This window comes from Triturus cristatus, chromosome 7, assembly GCF_964204655.1.
Source record: "Triturus cristatus chromosome 7, aTriCri1.1, whole genome shotgun sequence".
In the NCBI taxonomy this organism is placed as follows: Eukaryota; Metazoa; Chordata; class Amphibia; order Caudata; family Salamandridae; genus Triturus; species Triturus cristatus.
Genome location: NC_140590.1, coordinates 372,895,363 through 372,916,582, shown reverse-complemented (window position 1 = coordinate 372,916,582; position 21,220 = coordinate 372,895,363). Strand labels below are relative to the sequence as shown.

Here is a 21,220-nt window from a genome sequence, read left to right as displayed (position 1 = left end):
ACATTGCCAAAGCCAATAGCTCTTCTATAGGCGAGACCTAATGGCTTTGCCAATGCTTGTTATAACAGGAATTGCAAAGGGTTGTATAATGAGCACCATTTACCAGTGCAGACCTACTTCTGAACTCCAGCAACACTGAAGTTCCTCTGGAGTATGGCTTTACAGTTCATGCCATTGACCATCGCTCACTGTGAGCACCCATAGTCAGTCCTTCTGCTAACCTAACACACTAGCACATCTAGAACCTCGTATGGCAACAGCCTAGCCTAATTTCCGGGGACCAAGAAGACACATGTGGCATTGTGGCAACACCAGCCGACTTTAGAACTAGGGAAGCGGGTTCGAGTCTGAGTCGACTCAACGCCCTGTGATTCTGGGCAAATCACCTACTCTCTCCGTACCCGTGCCTTAATAAAAAATACAAATAACCCAAAAAAAGTGACCTTGTATAATGTTGCTAGTGCTCCTGTAAAGCGCTCTATTTCGCCGCACGATATAAACCTTTAAAAAATAATAATGATGGGGATGAAGCTGTCTTCCTGGGCCATCACAAAACTCACCACAGTAGGACATAATCTAAACCGAAACCACCACTTTCGTAGGATGGTTCAGGCAAAGGCAAATGCGTACACAGCAGCCAATTAGCACATCCTAATTAAATGCGGCGTGCTAGGATTGGGTTGATGTGTCTCAAATGCTCCAATGCCAGGTGATTTTAGACATTAGCAGTGCCGCCCACTCCTACACTACTTTATGAATATGTTCCGCTTAGGGATTGGTTGTTGTGTAACCGGAAGTGCTAAAATTATGGTCAAATGATATCCGTTGAGAGATCAGCAACGGACAACGGCCATTAGGCTGAATTCATAGACCGTCCGTTTAAGTCGCGGGTAGTGGTTACCTTCATCACAAAGAAGGCGCCGAACTCCCGCACGGCCAGCGGTGTTCTAGAAGATTCTGAGTCCTGGAGATGGTAAGTTCAGGGTAGATGAGGTTGCGCGTTGCGAGTGATGATGCTTCATGTCACTCTATTGGGCGAATGGCCATATAAAGTGATGTGCTTTAATTGATCGCATAGCTAGGTGTCCTAAATATTCTCAGCTATGTGAAAGAAGTGGGGTTAACAAACTGGTATTGTAGTTATCACTGGCCGGTGCCCGTAGTATGTTCGTTCTATTGTATAAACGTCCATTTGAAGTAGTTTTTGTAACCGGTAAGACTTGCACAAGTAAGTACAACGTGAGGTGCGTCATATGCTGTTTTAGTAGAAAGTACACCGTTTCTAAATTTACCCAATAAGTGCTATTACATTGCCCAGTAGTAGACGTACACTTTTTTGTGAGGGCTATACGCCTCGTGTGTTTCGTAACCTTTTCTTTGATCTATGCCAGAAATGCATTTCTATATCTGAGTGCCAGTTGTCGGTCGATCATGGCCAGAGTTGTTTGAGACTTCCGGAATATCGGTTGTGCAACACCAGGCAGCCGACTGGTACATAGTGTGATGCTTGTTAATGTTCTCTAGTAAATCTTTTTCTCAGTCAAGAGGATACCCTCATCTGTACGGCTACGGTTATATCAAATATAACGTTTGACTGTAACCATTTAAGACCTGCTGTAAATACATAAAATTGTTGAGACAGATTGATTTAAATGAGTGCTCACATCTGCACCGTTTGCTGGGTCTCCCCATTCACTGTCTCCAGTTAGCCGACGACCATCTACTATTCGATCATACGGCAGTGGGGCTGCAGCAATCTCTGGAGTCCCACACACTCTTGTGCTAAAAACAAACGTAGCCAATAATGACAAGTGGTAAGCTTTAAGTACATGGGTATCTACTTTAATAAGCGTTTCCAGCCTAAAGTAATCAACCTTGTCAGTGACCATGAGCTTCAAAAAATTTGCACAAGTTGAGCAATCCAGCTCTTACTGGCATCTATAAAGTAATACAGGTCAGATTCACTCCAACACTCTCTTATGGGTCATTGATTTTTAAAGATCATATTTCTTCCTGGCTGGGCAAAGTCCAATCAAGATGTTAGATGTCTAGTCAATCTGCCTGACGCAACATCCTCGCAGATACAACTGGAATTTGGCCTTTATAAACAGTCTAATATGCTGACTGCTTGGATTTTGGGGTATGCAAAACTGAAAAATGCCCTTCCTGGGTCCCTCTATGAATTGATTAGGTAAGGCATCTATGTTAAAAATAACAAATGTGAGGATTCCAATCGAGTCCCATGGCGTGCAGGACATCTTTAAACAAAATTTAGCTCCAAAGCTCACTGCAAAATTGTTGGCTAAAATGATAATAAACAAGACCTTTTTTCGAAAGTTTAATGCAAATTTATGTGAGATTTTGTATCCTAATCGGATAAAAGCATATTTAGCCGGTCCATCTGAAATTAACCTTTAAAAAAAACTTTGAGTCCGAGATAAAGCCTAATTCCCCTAAAATCTGGGTTTTTCGCTGGAACCGCGGAACACAATTACCGTCTGTGCGACTGTAAGAAGGAAAGCCTGTCCCATGTGGTATGCATCTGTCCAGCCTTAAAGAGCTTACAGTGATTTTGCTTTAACTGTTCTGCAATGGGCATAACCTAATTGCCGTGTGTCTGAGCGGTGTGTGTATATGCTGTGATCAGTTAGTTGTTACATTTCTTAGAGGAGTACACAAGCTATTGAACTCTCCTCCTAAGGGTTGCTAAAATGAGGAATTTCTAGGTCCTCCATCTCCTCGAAATAGCCCCATTTATGACCATCCAGAGAGGCTGCAGGAATTCTCCTTGCTGTGGCAGGGTAACAGTTTTTCGGAATACTAAGAGGCACCATTTTGAGCAGTTTGTGCTCTAGTCCCTAGCCATATGCATTTAAGGAGAGGTGTGTGAATGCGCAATGGGCGTGCCAAAGGCCAGGCTGCCAGCGGTTCTGCCAGTTTTAAAACAGAAGGCAGGCCTGGGGTCACCTATGATGGTGACCCTGCGCAGCCTTTGCCCAAGTTGTATTGCACGCCCCGCTTTCCATCCAATATATTAAATACTGATTTTTGTTAACAAACGTGGCTTACGGAATTTTCAAATCTCACCTTAGTCACAGCCATTCCTCTGGGATATAAAATCCTTAGGAAGGACCGCCTTGAGGGTGGGCTATAATCTATAAACGTGAGTATGGTTGTTTCCATCTCCCTGGGGGAACTTGATGGAGCCAAAAGTCAGGCCTTTTGTTGCTTTCGGTTTTCTCAGCAGTCCATGGCAGGGGCTCTGATTTTCAGACCCCTGGCCATGCCTGCCCTTTCCTGAGAGCACTAAATAACGTCCTGACTCCTTGATACCTTAAATATGCCCACTTTTTAGTGCTATGTGAATTTTTTTTTAATTTTTTTTTTTTTAAATGTTTTTTTTATTTTACCTCCATATGGGCAAACTTTAAGGTTTGGAGGTAATCTCCTTTACTGATATTTGTCCTCCCTTGGTCTTGCCCAACATGTTTCAAACGCCCCCAGCAGCCTGGACATATAGATCAAATCTTCTCTAATGGAAAGACTGTGCCGTTCTGACCAAACTACTGGTAAAGGTTTGATCATCATCTAATCTGGTTCAAATGGTTAAAAACTAACCACAATCGCCTTCCCTCTGAAGAAATTAGGATCATGGCTAGAGCATTACACAAAGTACTTCCGTTAGACCTTTGCAGTGCATTGGAAGTAGATCCCACCCCTTCTAAATAGTTTTGAATGCGCCCTTGTCTTCTGGAACGGTGCCTACGAAATGTAAACATGCCACTACTTAAAGCCCAAGGCTGATCCTAAAGCCCAAGCCAATTGCAGGCTGATCTCCTTTGTGGCACTTTCAAAAGTATTAGGAACATGTCAATTCTCGTATTTCCAGTTACCTCGAAAGTAACAATCTTTAGCATCCCAGTCAGTCGGGTTTCAGCGCCAACTGTAGTACAGAAATAGCTTTGCTAGAAGTAGTTGATTACATAAAAGGCACTGTAGTCTTGTTTAGGTTGGATTTATCGGCACCCTTCGATACGGTCCCCCCTGAATGATTGTTGGCCTGTCTGCAATCTATTGGGATTGGAGCTTTCAACTTGAAGTGGTTGGCTTCCTTTTTGAGCAACACAAGTCAAGTGTGGGGTCCCCTGTTTTCTTCCCCCAATCCGTGAGTGCGCAGTTGGGAGTACCTCAGGGCTCGACATTGAGCCCCACCTTATTCAAAGCCTCTCTTACACCTCTGGCCATCCTAGCTGAGGCACTGGGGATGAAAGTAATATAATACGCTGATGATACTCAGTTGTTGTTCACTTTCTGTAAATGGGCAGAATTTGATGGTTATTAAATCCTGCCTCGCCAATGTGTCGACTTAATTGTCCAGCAACCTGATATTCAACAGAGCTCAGTAAAAACTTGGAGTCAAAATTGAAAGTGCCTTGTCCTTCACATCTCAGGCTGTGATGGGCACTTGTTTTGGGCTGCTACTATCTGAAACAATGTTTAACTCTTATATGTGGAAACTGGCTTGACTGTGGAAATGCTCTTTACTTGGGTGTTCCTGAATATTGTCGTCTTAAAGTGGTCCATAATGCGGTGGCCAAAACAATTCTTAATGGTGCTCCAAGAACCCACATGATTACGCATTTGAAAGCTATTCACTGGCTCCTCGTTAAAAAGAGGGTTCTTTTTAACACACAGCGCATAAAGCCCCTCACGAGAAAGGAGCAGTGCGCCTGAGATGTGGGATCTGTGCTTTCGCCCCTCAGGGTTTTATGGTGGACTCGCAGTTTACAAATGCCTTTTCAATTTCAATCGACAACTCCCATCCTGCATGCTATCCTCTCTTCCTCTATAGGTCCCTTCTGCATACAAGACCCCAGCTGGCCAAAGAAGATTACTGTGGGCCCCGAAGTATTACAAACCTGTCTTGCACATGATGATTGCTGCTTGCACTTTGTTTATTGGTTATTCCAATTCCAGCACACTTATCTTGGGGGCCAATATTGAACTCGCCAGGGCTGCTGATCACAGCAATTGCTTTGCATAATGCACTAAACTGACCTCCATATCTGCCTGGTCCGGCTTAGGATGTCGCTTTTGCTCGTCATAAGATCCTTATACAGCACATGCTACTCTTTAGCCCTTGCCAGTCATGAATTAGAAAACTCCCTGGGCCCAGGTACGCAGGGAGTGTTCCAGGGCACGGAAGATGTCAAGAGGCACCGTAGCAAGTTAAATCTGACACCCCTTGCATTGAACTGGATGCAGGGCGATGCTGCCACAGTATAGGTCTTGAACAGGGGTGCAAAACAGGCTCATGGATAGGCAGCTGACGGACAGCTTGAATTTAGGTGATTTTAATTCTACAGTACTTAGACTCTGCAACAGGCACTTTATTGAACTTTCCCATTTGAGTCTGTTTTACATCAGGGCTTCTGTACCTAAATGCCTGGAGGGGGGCAACCATTAAATTCTGCCTTCAAATGAGCCCCAGGTCGCTCAGAACATTCGAATCCTAGTCCTCCTCCCACCCCCCCCTCCCCCCCCCCCCCCGAAAAAAACATGATTTTTCCTTTCCATATACTAGATCTGTATTTTCAAGACTTGAGGTGCCAAATGTACAAGAAGTATGCTGGGCAGAACAGAATAAGTCCTATTATGTCCTCTTGCTGCACACCGTTCGGTTAGTCTAATTCACAATCATGCTTGCAAGCTAAGCGTACACTTGTAACTGACTGGATTAACGAGTACAAGATAGTCCCAAAAAGTGTCCTTGTAAGTCTTACTTCGATACTATGCCACCTCTCGATGGAATATAGTTAAAGATGGGTAATTTGAAATTAAGTGTTGGCAAGCGGGAATAATGTTGTGCAACGTCTATGGCCAGTTTGGTAGTGCCTACAAACTCATGTTTTTGAGTATTCTCCATCTTCTCTCTAAAGTATCCCAACCTGGGAATGTGTACACAGCAAGGGCACCCAATATCCCCAAGGAGACCAAGGTAATATACAACAAGATTAGTTTCAATCTACAACAGACGCCAAATAATTGCCCTATGGGTCTCATTTATATCAATACCTCGCGCATAGTTAAGAACTAATTAAATTGTCTGAGTATTCCAAAGTCTCAATCCATTGTATGCCTTAAAATATTCAAACAAAATAAACCAATCTGCTTTTCTTGTTTCTGATTTGTTATACCAAATCGGATAAAGGTCCAGAATGTGCAGTGAAAACCATTGCAAATGATGCAGTATTGTGAGCATACATACAAATTCCAAACGGACACTACAGGACCCAAAGTATATAATTACGAACCAGTCTTCGGGGAACTTTCCCAGTTCATATGCATTCCATCTATTGGAAACAATTAAACTTTGGGTTCTGTACAGTCTGTAATTGTTGTATATGTCCTTACTTTCGCTTAGCAGTGCGTAGTCTGTACTAGTTTTCACTGCGCATACTGCACTTTTATGTGATTTGACAAATAACTACAAACTGGACCAAAGGGGAAAAGTGGATTAGTTTAGAAAGATGACCAGTTAATCTTTGTAAAGGGCCTTTTGCCGTGTGCAAAAATGTTGCCATGATTTTAGTGTCTTTTGATCAATTTGAGCTCGCAACTATTTTTTGGGGTAAAATTTGCAGATTATGCAGCAAACGATGGAATGTGGCAAATCCAGAATTACCCGGGGTAAGGAACCCACGCACGCAGAATCACACCATTCCAGTGGCCCTACCTATTGGAGAGGCTGATCCCTGAATGGAACTGAGCAGGTGGACATAACTCCAGTCCAATGTCTTTATTGGGTGATGTTTGTGTGCTTGAAATACGTCAGTTTATGGAAATGTCGGTTTATTGTTGAAAGCAGATTACAGGATACGCAAGATTATGCCCAAACGAGTAGCATCCTCTCTGCTTGTCCCTACTTCCTAATTTCCATCTCAGCCCCACAGTGGCTCCCCAACATTCCACAACCTACTTCGTGACACAGCTGAAAAAGGTATAGCAGGCTACAACACAACTTTCTGTTGGGAGGGCACTTTGAGCAGCAAACGGTATCTTGTTTTTGATTTGTTGCAGATGCTTTTAAAGTTACTTTAATTTCCTAGAATTCAAACGTTGAGAACCTGCCTCCACATATAATCCGCCTGGTGTACAAGGAAGTCTCCACTTTAACATCGGACCCACCAGAGGGAATCAAACTTTTCCCAAATGAGGAGGATATCACAGATGTGCAAGTCACCATTGAAGGCCCAGGTAACAGCGCAGATCTTGATATTTTTTTGATTCTTCTATAACTACCAATTGGCTCCATTTTGAAAACGTATTAAAGTATTACTAGAAATGGATTGTAGGGTAAGATACATCACATGGCTGTGCTCTACCAAATTAGTTCTTACTTTCTTGTGCATGCGTTGCTAATTGTCAGTGTAATGGTAGTATATTGGTCTTCCTTATGCAAACAAATTATTCACAGCCGCTGTGTTGCTATTGCCCTGTGAGGTGGCTAACTCCAGAAGAAGCATTAATTAATTGGGGGTCTGCATTAGCTTGCAGTGCAAGCTCCATTGTACTCAGAGCTATTCGATTACAACTTGAGGCTAGTATAGGCGATTAAAGCTGCTTCTTGGGTTGCTCAGTTTACATCAGTACCCACAGTTTGCTGTCAGGAATTGCGCATTCTATTTTTTTTCCCCTAGTTCTTTATATCCTCGGGTAGAATTGTACACATCACCATAGAGACCTATCGGTGTTTTACAGTAACAATACATTCTCTTTTTTTGTTCGGAGGTACACATCCCAAAAGGCTACAGCACTAATAAACGTGCTACGGCAGAAACCATCAAATTCTTGGTAGGCAGTGGGAATGGTCTCACATGTATGTTAATCATATCATGATTGGAGTTAGTTTGTGGTTCATGATGGATTGGACACTGTTGAGGACATTCAGTCGTTCCTGAAAGTTGGAGGATGGGCAGCCTGCCTGTTGGGCTACCCCTGTATCCCATGCCAGTCTTAATGAAGGTTCGGAATGATGCCCATGTTTTCATATGGTGTCGTGAAATAATGCTGTGAAGTTTTAATTTGCATAAAGAGACAATACTTTTGACCATGTAATTGGGACATAGTCTGTTTCTAAAATTGTGCTAGTAGTAAGCTAGCTGCCAGTTGCAAACATGTTATGAGTTTGCCTAAAAGGGTTGTCCGCTAGTACACTGAGTTTACACCTAGAGCCGCCCCCCCCTCCCCCTTACAAGAGGATCCATTGAGTAGCACTCTTGATCACCTCCACACTCTGGACCACCTCCTCCCAATAGGTGCGAGCCATTGGACTACCTCTTTAGTATGTCTCCTCTTTTCCCCACACCCTATCCACCACAGGTAAGAACCACCATTAATTGCTTTAATCCGGGTATGGGTGAGGTACCATCTGGTTAAAATTGTATGTGCATTTTCTGTGTGTTGCACAAGCGTAGTTGATTTTGTTGCCCTAGACCACACCCAGGTGTCTTCTGCTATCTCTTGGACCAAAACCCCACTCCTTGCTCATGTATAAGTGGGGGGGGCGGGGGGGGGGTTGCGCCATATGTGATTTAGTGCTGTGTACTATAAAGAGCCCCACTTTTATTGTGGACGAGGTGCTCAAACGGTCTTATCCTTAAGGGTATTATTTTGGATTTCTCTATCCCTCATCCAGTGTAACAGTTGGGTCAATCTGTGTTTGTGTGACTGGTGGAATTGGTCTATGCAAGCGTCTCAAGCTGCTAGTGTCCCATCTGTAAACATCTCCTAGTCTCTGTGGGTGATGGAAAGGGGTGTAGTCTTCCAGTAGTCTTGGAGGATTTCAGTTGAGTGGAGTGAGGTGTTTGGGTTTGGTCTATTTTTACTTAGCCACAATATATGGTGCAAAAAATCTAGTGTACTTATTCTGTGTTAAGTGTAGTGTAGGGGGTCCAAAACCAGACTAATGCCGGTCGCAGTTGAGCAGCCATCATATTGGCAGCAATGTTGAGTAACCTCACGCCTCCTTCCACCAGCTTCTTAAACATCGTAAGTCTAGACCTTTGGTGATTTGTTGCCCCAAACAATAGCAATAAGCTTGTTATGGGTTTATTTAAATGATGAAGGTGAGCACCAGGGTGAAGTGCTTGGAGGATTTATAAAAGCCGGGGAGGAAGTTAAATCTTGGTGCTAATCGCACACCTCTGCATCTTCCCCATCTATAGAAGTTCTTAACAGGACATCTAGTAGTGTCAGATGTTGGCCTCGTAAATGTGTTTGTCTTTTCGTTAGTGATTCCTAGCTATCGAAGCAAATTATCACTCCGGCGGAATCCCACCATCTATTGTTGGTTTGGAGTTGTGCATCCTTTTGCAGAGGGAAATGCAGAAATCTGGCAAATACAGCTTATTGTATGTTGCAGCACATCTTAAATTTGCTACGTTGCTATTAGATTCCTTTGGTGCAGCCTAGCTCTGCAACACCCCAGGGTAAGTAGGAAAAATTATTCCGTTAAGTACCTTTTAGTAGGATGCGGGAAACTGTCTGTCTCCCAAGATAACAGTTGAGTATAGATCTTACGTTAGACAGCTTTTAACAAAACTTATCTAAAATGTGTTCCTCTGTAGGTTAGTTGAGCCTTTGACTTGCATGTGGCATATAGCATGAATAGCCATTAAATGAAAATAAGTTTCTAGTGCCGTGAGCGCAGAGTTTTTTTAGGTCTCGGCTGGCGTGGGCTGGACACATGTGCAGTCTCGCTGGCGAGATTACATTTTTTTTTTTAGGTCTGTTTCAGTAAAGGGCTTTAAGCCCCCACCCCTCTTTTCCATTGGCTGGCGTCCCCGTTTATGATAAACAGTGGCCAGCCATTGGAAAAGAGCTTGTTGTGACGTTTACTTTTGGCTTTTTCGCCCGTCCCACTTGGACGGGCTCACCTGCCTTCCGTGCGTCGCAAAAGGTTTCTGATCTTTATGGGGCCATGTGTTTGAAACACATGGCCCCATAAAGACAAACTTTTTACTTCAGAAGTAAAGCAGGCGAGCCCGTCCAAGTGGGCTGGCCGATGCAGCGCGGTCCTCTTTCGCTTTCCAGAGAGCGCGTTAAGCACCACAAAGCGTCACTTGTTCACAAGAGTTCGTGAGGTTTACTGCCCAGCTTCAGTTCTCAGCCTACTTCATCATGCTATCGGCCCCCTAAAAACTCGCTACATAGCACACAGCTTCCCACCCTGCGCTCCAATTCCTTCGGGTCTAGTTCGGTTTTATATAAAAACTGCAAAAAACAGAAACCTTTGTAATGTGCCTGCAATTGTAAGTGACCCCTCAGAATAGCGCCTCGAAGCAACGTGCAACTTCTAAAAGTGTGTAAGAGCTTTGCCCGTAGTGCGTGGAATACTTTCGGCTATCTCTGTTCAAAAGGGGGTGTCATTGACATGACTAGAGTGGTTACCAATCATCTGGACATCTGGACTATGTCACATAGCTGAAAGTTTCGAGAGTCCGATAGTAGTTTACGCGGAACCGCGGTACGTTAAAGCGCTATATAGCACGCATAGATGCAGGGAATTAAATATCATGGAAACAAAAAACCACGCGATAAACTAGGCAAAATAGGCAAATAAAAACTGCTTATAGGGACATTCTAGCATACATAATATCTAAGATGTTGGTACTTTAACACGCATCCATACAAAACGGTTTCCAACGCTAAAGAATTGGTTGTTTGCCAAGTGAAGAAAAACATGCTTGCATTTGGCAGATCTTATTCAAAATGTTCGTCCACAAAGAATAATTTTATCGTTAATCAGTGTATAGAAACACGGTTTTATAAGCACTGACCGCATAAAAAATGTTGCAGAAAACAAACATTCAGGTTCATACTTGTGATAAAAGGATGTTTCTTTATACTGTGCACAAAACATGTTTTCAAATTTTGTCTTCGTCAGCCTCCTTGTTTTCATACTATAGCTCCTCTCGAGACACTACAAGATTCTAGAAAGCAGAGATGCAAAACTTTTGAGATGTTTCTATGCTGGCCATTCCCGATTGACTACTGCGCTGAGAATAATCTGTGACGTAAACATGAATTTGCAATATAGCACGTTCACGACAAATATCATTTATTGAAAGTTTTTTTTTTCCCCCCAGATGACTGCACACATGCCAACATTTCAGAACAAGAAAGTGGGGGTTTTTTTTTTTTGGTTCTCATCTCCCCTATAAACAACTTGCAGATCTTATCCGGCCGTTCTTTTCTGTCGGGGGAACCCTCCGGCCGCCTGCACTTGTTTAGGCTATCCGACCAATCCCCCTTTTTTATCCGGGATTTAGGTGTTAATCATAGGACCAGATTCTTTATCAACATTGTGATTCAGAATATTTTCAGCTCTCCACCCATTTTTATAAATGGTAACCAATGATTGGGGGAGCTAGTACTGGTTCCGATTGTTTCGAGTCAGGCCATTGCACGTGCGGATTTTAACCAGTCTTCGGTTTTCGGGAGGAGGGGTCTTTCCATTTAAAACATATTTCCCTACGGGCCAGCAATATCAGACACAGCAGTAAACCTCTTTGAGGCTGTTCCAAACATGCAGTGGACAACCGATCATTAGCAAAAAAGACTAAAGATGTATTCAAAGCAATATCAGTTTCAAAGGTCTTACCTAGATACTTGCACACCCCTGTCCAATATACTTCCAATTTAGAACACTCATAGAAGATGTGTATATCGTTGGCTTTAGGGATCGAACACCTGGGGCGTTTTGGTTCAGGAGTAGGTGCAAATTTCGATATTTTTCCGGGGCATAGTAAATTCGATTGGTAACACAAAAGCGATTTTTCTTCAAGCTGGCTGATTTAGTATACTTATAAAGCAGATGTAAAGGGGGTTCCAACATACTAACGCCTGCTGTGGAATATCCGCATCATCTGCATTTATCAAAAACCTGTACCAAATTGAAATTTCCTTCTTCAGCTGTTAAGTGGTTTTAAGCATGGCCTCCACCTCCCCGTTACCACTGAAATTTTCCTTTTCCATTTCAAACCAGGATTTTAATTGTCTAAACTTAAATTTTGATAGCCCCAAGCCTATTCTTACTTACTCCCAGGGATGTATGCCATTTTCATCCCCCAAATCTGACCAGATTGAGACTCCCGCTCTTTTTATAGGGACAGCCAAACTATCCTGAAGAGAGTGGAGTCCCGGGGGAATCCCATATCGGAGCCTGATCGGAATAATAGCCTATCCCACATCTGGTACGGATGTTATACCAAACTTCCAGAGCGTTTTTAAGGACATTTAGCCTTACTCTTTTAAAAAAAACTTTGGTGAACCAAACTTGTAGAGACCCCCCCCCCCCCCCCCCCACCTTCAGTAGTGGCCAATTCCCCTATCGGTTTACCCTAAGCACTTGCTGTTGGTTCGCTCAGAAGCATCCTGATAGCTTTAAATTGAAAAGCAGCCAAATACCAACGAATATCGGGAAGGGCCAATCCCCTTTGGCTAAACGGCGCCTAATTTCTTTCCCCGATAGCCTCACCCTTCTCCCCCCAAATAAAGCTCCCGATGTTGCTTTGAGCCTTGGAAATAGAATGCTGGGGGAACCTCAGAGGAACCGTATTAAACGGGTATGTTAGGGAGAGTAATAATTTTTACTAGATTCACCTTCCCAAAGATGGTTAAGGGAAGGTTCCTCCACCTTACAAAAAGGGGATCTTTCACTATTATGATACCCAAATATTTAAACTTTTTGCTGGTAGTCATTCAAACCCCCCCCCCCCCCCCCCCCCCCCACACACACTCACACACACACACACACACACACACACACCACTATCCCAACACATAACCTCGTCTTGGTGGAGTTGGCCAAATAACCAGAAATTAAACCAAACTCCTCCAATAAGAGCCCAACCTTTGACATTGTTATCTCAGGGTTATTTGTGTATATAATTAGATCCTCTGCATATAATGCAATTTTGGACGGATATTGCTGAGTTCTAAAGGGAGGGATGGACTCATCTAACCTTATAGCCTGAGCCAAAGGCTCAATATACAAATCAAAAAGCAGGGGTGAAATAGGGCAGCCCTGCCTAGTCCCTCTTTGGATTTCAAAACTGGAAGTGAGTGAGCCGTTTATAAGAATTTTTGCTGATGCTTCCTGGTAACATCCTCTCTGGTGTGAATAAAGATTGGGCCAAACCCCATTTCCTCCAATACTTCCCAAAGATCGGTCCAACACACCCTGTCGAAAGCCTTGGCAGCGTCTAACGCAACCACTGCCAAGGGTTCCGACCGTTCAGTTGCCTGGTCGATATTTCCGATAAGCAGCTGTCTGTTCCTGAATGTGTATCTCCCATTAATAAACCCTTTATGGTCTGTATTGACCAGTCCCGAAGCCAATTTGCCCAGTCTCCATGCCAGAATGCCCATGAAGATCTTCTAATCTGCATTCAGCAGGGAGATCGGGCAGTAAGAATCCGCTTTTGCAGGGTCCTTCCCGGTCTTGAGAATTAACACAATGGTTGCCTCCCTCCAGGAACTTGGAATTTGACCTGTTAGATTATAGATTGAACAGAACAGGGATCCCAAAACTGGGGTTACTTCCTCCAACAAGAGCTTGTAGACTTCATTTGGCAGGGCATCCGTACCAGAGGCTTTGTTGTTTTTAGAGATCTTTATTTGAGTTCTTATCTCCTCCAACGTAATCGGGGAATCGAATCTTTACTAGCCTGGGTTAACGAAGAAAGTGATTTAGTGCTCAGCCAAGCCCGTATTTGTTGTTTGGAAGGGCATAAGTTCTCCCTACAGAGATCCGAAAATAGTGAGCAGGGAGTTCTGTATATAGTCTATATTAGTCGATTTATCCCCTTGGCTATTTATCTCCAGCTTGCCGATGTCATTTTTCGAACGGTCAGATCTAGCCTTCCATGCCAGAAGGGCACCAGCCTTTTCCCCATATTCATAATTTTCCTTTTCTCACCCTGATGACTTGAGGAGCTCGAGTTCTAATAATCGAATCTTTTCCTCTCCTGATTTCAATTCCCGTCCTTCAACACGATTTTTGGAGCTAGTGAGGCTATGTAATCGGCCTCTCAAACTAGCCTTAAAGGCTTCCCAAACAATCGCAATGGCTGCTGAGCCTATGTTGAACTCAAAACTCCAAAGATGACATTTTAGTAGCTTGAATTATTTCTGGATCATCTAGCCTTACCCTACTGAGTGTCCATCTGGATTGGGTCACTTTGGTTAAGTTTTTAATCACAAACAAAACCGGGGCATGGTCCGATAAATGGCTGGGAAGGATAGAAATTACTGATCTTTTATCGAGTAAACTCCTACTGGCTAACAGATAATCAATCCTAGAAAAGTGATGGTGTTTCTTACTATGAAATGTAAACCCAGCCAAGTCCCCCTTCTTGTACCTCCAAACATCTGCCAGACCTAGATCATGGATCATATTCTTCATTGCACCTATCGGGGGTGCCCAATATAACGCCCTTGATTTGACCTATCTTTGTGGGGATCTAACAGGACTTTAAAATCGCCTCCTACAATTATTGGCGGGGTTTCCAACATCAGCCTAGACTGTGGCCTGACAATGTAAGAGGGATCATCAACATTCGGTCCATAGAATGAAGCACACGTTAAAACGGTGACCCAAAATCCAGCTGTGCAATTACCCACCTCCCAGTTTAGTCGGTCTGGGTGGATTTAATCAAACAAGTTGACCCCCGCTTAACAAGAACTGGCACTCCACGGCTATTGATATTTTTAAGCTTTAAGTGGGGGATTTTGACAAATCAGGAGAATGCATTTTCCCTATTGACTTCTATCGAGGCAGAGGCAATTTCAAGCCAGAGACAGCTAAAATAAAGCCGGTTTTGGCTTTAAAAATCTGGAGTCTCCCACCTGAATCGGGTCTATTGCCATGTAGGAGACTGCTATAGTAGAATGGTGAGTCAGAAGTAAAACAAAGTGTTCACAAGCGCAAAAAACACAGCACAGTAGCAATTTGCAGTTTACAGACTGCTGTAAAAAGGAAAACAAATTATAAATTAAACGTATTGAAACACGATTGGGTGTGAGACAGGGAGAGTCGGGGAAGGGAGAAGGAGTGAGCAAAGAGCACAGGAACAATCGAGGCAGAGAGCAGGAAACCCATGCTCTCCCACGGAGGGCCGAATGCAAAATAGGGTACTAACAAGTCAGTAACAGAAAAATTCAACTCAACCGTTCATTATACTGTTAGACTGAAATGCTCCTGGCCAGGAAAAACACAAGAATAGGGGGGGGGGAACCATTAAATAACCAGCATTTGCAATGCAATAGGTCTCGCCTTTTAAGAGTGAGCTATTGTAAATGACAATGCCTTTCCTTTTGTGTTTTGAAAACCTGTAAGCAGTCCATAAATACGCAGTTTGTACTAATAGCTGTCAGTAAAAGAGGCGCAGTTACTGCCAGCCTTGCTTCTCGTTCGCAACGACTAGAAGTACAAAGTGTGTTTACGCACCGCTTGCAGGTTTTCAAAAGACATAAATAAAAGGCATTGTCATTTACAATGCCAATAGCTCAAACTCGCAAAGGCGAGACCTATTGCATTGCAAATGCTTATCTTATGAAAGGGTGGTGGGGCTGGGAAAAGTTAGTTTTCCACACTCTGAAATATAAGCGACTTCACAGCTGACTCTCTCAGGAATCAGAGTAGGCAGATTGCATCTTTGAACTCCCCACTGCAGTGGTGCCAGTGTGACCTTTCTTTATTTCAAAAGCACGGTTGACCACGCTGTTGCCAGGACAGCAAGACCATCTGGACATTCTTTTCAATCCCTTGTCTCGCAGCATGCAGTGTCACTCGTACAACATTTGTCATTTGTTGTCATGTTATGCTTGTTGGCAAGCCCGCATCTAAGGAAAGTTCCAAGTTTGCTCCTTAGGATGAGAAAATGTGTCTAGTCCAACCCCCGTATGTGGTTTGCAGGTTCCTGCAATTAAGTTAAATAGCTCTCCATATTGATCTTAGCTGCATTACTTACTAACGGCAAATTTGTATGTGGCCAGATTTTATGGATAATTTACTCTTTAATTGCCGCTAGAACAAATATTGATAGTTAGGAAGTCTGTAGCTCTATAGTTGGAAAGTGTTGGCTATGCCTCTTTCGAAACAAAGTATTTAGAAGAAAACTATAGAAATGTGAAAGGATTTAGTGATGCGTTCTTGAAGTAGGCATGTCATAGGTAGATGGGGGGGGGGGGGGGGGGTAAATCTTGCCTACCTTTTGATCACTTGTGTTCTATGTAATTTGTTTTACTTTTACGTTTGTAATGCACCTCCATAAATAAAAAGTAAATATTTTGGGCTGTATGTAGGTGAAACGTTTCAGTTCTGTAAAATTCCATATTTCTTGAGATATATGCACTTATTGTAAGTTTTTTTTTGTGTGTTTTTTTTGTATTGAATGTGTTAACTGTTCTGTATAACTTGTTTAAAACCCTAAAGTAAGCAGTCTTTGGCGTTCTTACTCTGCAGCACACTTGCACTGTCATTTGTGTTGTGCAGCCTACTAATGTTCTCTCCTTTCATTCTAGAGGGCACACCTTATGCTGGCGGATTGTTCAGAATGAAACTTATCTTGGGGAAGGATTTTCCTGCTTCTCCACCAAAAGGCTATTTTCTCACAAAGATATTTCACCCCAATGTTGGATCAAATGGAGAAATCTGTGTCAATGTGTTAAAAAAAGACTGGAAAGCAGAACTTGGGATTAGGCATGTCTTGTTGGTGAGTAGCCTGTATAGTTCATTGGCTGAGCTCTTAACGTTTAAGAGTATCAGGAGTTGGATTTGAATGTTTGTTTACATAATCTAGCGATGTGTATGGAAATCTTACTAAAGGTTGGCAGATAAGTTTTGAAAAGAATCCAGAATTAATAATTGTACATCACTCTGTTATCCATACATGTTTACTAAAGCATATAGTGGAAGAGATGCTCAGGATCCGACATATTGAGAATCTTTTTCTGCTCTTGGTGATTTTACTTTACTACCCAATAGGCAGTTGAAGTACTCTAAGCACGATCAACATGCACAATAACGTCTGTTGCATCCACCCAATTAAGGTCGCAAATACCTGGTTTCTATAACTTGGTCTTACGCCAGAAGGACATTTTAATTGTACTAAAATTGAAATGTAATTGGAGAGGCTTTCAGCTAGCCCTCTTCACCAATTGGTGTATGTGCTAATTTTTCTTCTACCCACTACATCCTACAATGGGTCAGTGTAGTGATAGGTTGTCTTCGCTGTGACTGACTGCTTTCTGCCCTTTCACAACGCGTACATCTACACAGTTCCTTATGTGTCAGGGACTATGCTAACAATGTGTTAATTTGTGGGGTTTTTCTTTTTTGGACACCAAAAAGTAGTTTTGCTTTAGATGTGGTTCCACACGCACTTTCTCTGCAATCACCCCCCCCCGCCCCCCCCTTACTTGTGCCAGACCTGTTTGGAGTGATGCCTGCATTAACCTCTCTACGAGCACGGTGTTGCACTTTGTCTGTACCTGACTGGCACTTATGTTGCTGCTTTGAAGAACTTTGTGATACTGTTGGTTGTACATATCACACATGTGTAAGGAAGCTTTTACTGCTACGACCCATATTGTATGCGATCTCTATGGTTATCTATTGATTACTCATCTGAATTTAAGTCTTTCGCTTAGGAGGGCAAATCTTTTTGGGCAGTGAGTTTGATAATATTAAATAGCAGCAATACCCGTTAAAAAGGAACTTGTGTAGAAGACTTTTTAGTATGACTGACTTTAGCGACCCACCTATCTTTAATGGACATGAGGCAAACTATTTTATTTGACTAATGTGATAAATGGTGTGGTGGCGCATTATTTGCAGACATTGACCATTTCAATGGAAAATGCACTAAGTTTGCACAGGTCTACAGTTTTATAGATAAAACTATTGCACACATGTGGACATCTGGTTTCAGTGGCGATTTATTATTTGTGCTTCATCCAGTGTCTTGTGGTGTTCCTAAAATCTGAAAAGTTCCAACACACCTAAGAATTAAATGTGCTTCATCTTACTTTCCTAACTGCCGAATGCATAATCCTTTATTTACAGGCATTAACATTGTTGTGTGGCGGCACCAATGATATCCTCAGTCTTTTCGCACTTCATGTAACCCAACAGGATGATCATTCACTTTACTTTTTCTGACTGAAAAGTGACAACCGTTCCTAAACACCAGTCCCTATGTTAAAAAGCAGCCCAAGACCTATCCTGACATTAGACCTCTGTCTTTGAAACTCGGCAAATGTGACCAGCTGAATACAGAATTTAAAGGCATTTTTATTTTCTGGACTTTAGCGACTCATCAAAAAATGACTCTCGACCCACAGTTGGGGATACACTGCCATACAGTGTCCCTAAGAATCACAAGGAAGTGGAGAATTTCTGCCTGGGGCCTAGTGACCTCAATCACTACATTAAACATTAGGAAAAGCCTGAACAAGTATACAATTTGCTGTAACGTAGCCAGGAGAGTTAACAACTCCAGGTCTCTAAATTATATTGGTGCCCACTATAGCTTTACAATGCAGTACTGGATTATCGCAACGTGCAGTAGTGTGCCTATAATGCACAACATGTTTGCCAAAATCTCAGATTTGTTAATCATGGTGGTGGATAAAATCCACAATTTATCCCGCCCTTTCCCCATTGGACTGGGCACGAGGCAGGGATGCCCCCTCTCTCCGATCCTCTTTGCTCTGGCTATGGAGCCGTTCGCTTGTCTTGTTCGCAGCGACCATTCCTTGACTGGCTGGAGGTGGCCCGGTTTAGCGGAGGACAAAATTGCACTATACGCAGATGACGTGTTGCTTTTCCTGGCGGACCCCACCTGGTCAGCACCTCGTTGCCTTCGGGCACTGGCTATTTTTGAACGAGCTTCCGGGTTGCGGCTCAATCCGGCCAAGTCTGTCCTTGTCCCCTTACACGCGTCGCGTGCATGCTTTGATTGGCAGTCATCGATCCCTCTTTGGCGGTTGTCTTTCAAATATCTGGATTTGGGTTTCCCTTCTCCCTGACCTTGCATGGGAGCTTAATGTCACCCCGCTGGTAAAGCAGGTCCGCGCGGATCTTCTTAAATGGTGCAAATTGCCTTTTAAACACTCTGGGCAGGATTGCCCTGTACAAAATGATGAGCCTGCCCTGTTTTTTGTACATGCTTCAGAACACCCACCTCCCATTCGCCAGATCTTGGTTCCGGGATATGGACGGTATGGCCACCAAATTCCTATGGGGAGGACGGAGGGCCAGGCTGGCCCAGACCCAGTGCCGAATCCCACCGTTTGACAGGGGCCTCGGAATGACGAACCTCTACCTCTACTACCTAGCGACTCGTCTCCTCACGATTCATGATTGGTTAAATGGCGGCTGGTCCGACCCAGCGTATCGCTTGGGCTTCTCCTCTATCCAGGGGATACTTTATGGGACCACAATCCCCCGAGCTCTTCCTGAGATCACGCGTGGCGTATTCCTGGCTTGGCATGCCTCCCTGCGTCATACTCGATGGGCAGGCAGGCTGACCCGCTATGCTCCCCTGTGGTGTAGCACGAGACTTCGTGAAGTCGCTTCCCTATCGTGATTTCGGCAGTGGGATCTCATCGGGGTAATCTTGCTGGGTGACGTCTGGAGCGGCACCCATATTCGGTCCTTACAGGAACTACAGGCCGGGCACTCCCTCCCCTCAAATCTTTCGGTACTTACAGCTGCGCCATGCCCTCTCTTCCCACATTCCAGATGGCACGCCCCTGCCTGAATATAGCCCGCCCGAGGCACAGGTACTGACTGGGGACTTGGGGAAGGGTGGAGTCTCTCGGATCTACCGTTCTTACCAACAACACTCCTAATTCCCTACTCCGCGAGAGGTGGGAGGGCTGGCTTGGGGTGCTGGAGGATGAAGACTGGAGGGACGCCCTGATGGCCCCTAGGATGATCGCGGTATCGGCGAGGCTTCGCCTGGTCCAAATCTACATTCTGCATACCGCTTACCTCACGCCTCTGCGTCTTCACCGTGCTGGGCTTCGGCCTGACGCCCACTGCCCTTGTTGTGCCCACCCCCACACCGATTTCTACCATATGGTTTGGTCGTGCTCTGCGATCCAGAGATATTGGGAATTGTTAGCCCAAGACCTGACGGGTGTCTTGGGGTGGGAGGTGCCTCTCGCTCCTATACATGTTCTGCTGGGAGTCTGACGGATTGGACGGCTCTAGGGCAGAGAAACTTTTCCTTAACACAGCACTGGTGGTCGCCAAGAGGGACATTGCTGCGCATTGGTTGGACACTGCTCCTCCCACTCCAGGGCGCTGGCGCCGGGGGGTGGATTGGTGCGCTGCACAGGAGCGGCCTCTATACGTGGCCAGAGGATGTCCTGAGAAATTTCATCGTATGTGGGGCAAATGGGTCGGGATACTCTGAGATGGTGTGGTCCTCTTCAGGCACACGTGGATATGCTTTTAGTGATATCCTTCTGCAATCTTGATGTCACTGAGATGTGTTTTTCTCCCTATTCTGATGATGCATATGTGGCTCTGAATGGTGCTGTTTGTTCTTGCCTACAAAACTCAATAAAATTGGTTGTAAAAAAAAAAAATCCACAATTACTATATAGTGCATCTTTTAGTTGAATTGAGACTACCTGATCAACAGCTTTAATTTAACCAGAAGTGCATGAGACTAGATGGGGAAAATAAATCTGAAATGGCAGATCACTCCAACATTCTCTGTTGGTACTTAAAGATGTACATAAACTTTTGCCCACAGACTACATCAAGCTTAAGACCTAAAAGGAAGGGGGACAATTCCATCAAGGAAATGCATAACAAACTCATAGGAAACATTTACTTCAAGGTATTTTTGTTGCTGAATTAAAGGTGTAATTTAGTCACACAAGGCTGGTAAACGTTGTGTGGGGCTTTTTTCCCTTAAAGGGGGTTATAGTTATCTTCTGTAAGGATTAGGGATGTCTACGTGGTCTATGTATTAAACAAAAAAAGCATGCCAGAGGCCTAAGAAGGACCAACCATTTGATGTAACTGCCAGCGTCGCTCTACCATTTACTTGGAGGAAATAAAATAAATGCAAGCTTCTCTACAGTAGCAGGATTTGTAGTGTGTGTAGTCTGATACTCGCTGGCTTGGAATGAA

General features: G+C 43.8%; 1 protein-coding gene across 1 annotated transcript in view; it reads left to right on the top strand.

Annotated features, from left to right (window-relative positions):
• Nucleotides 1–807: 807 nt before the first annotated feature.
• UBE2S (ubiquitin conjugating enzyme E2 S) overlaps nt 808–21,220 on the top strand; it is a 32,825-nt gene continuing 12,412 nt past the window's right edge. Inside the window, exons 1-3 of the mRNA XM_085616542.1 lie at nt 808–973; nt 7,110–7,257; nt 16,591–16,781. Coding sequence (XP_085472668.1) covers nt 971–973; nt 7,110–7,257; nt 16,591–16,781 — 342 coding nt within the window. The 5' untranslated portion in view covers nt 808–970. The remainder of the gene's footprint in view (nt 974–7,109; nt 7,258–16,590; nt 16,782–21,220) is intronic.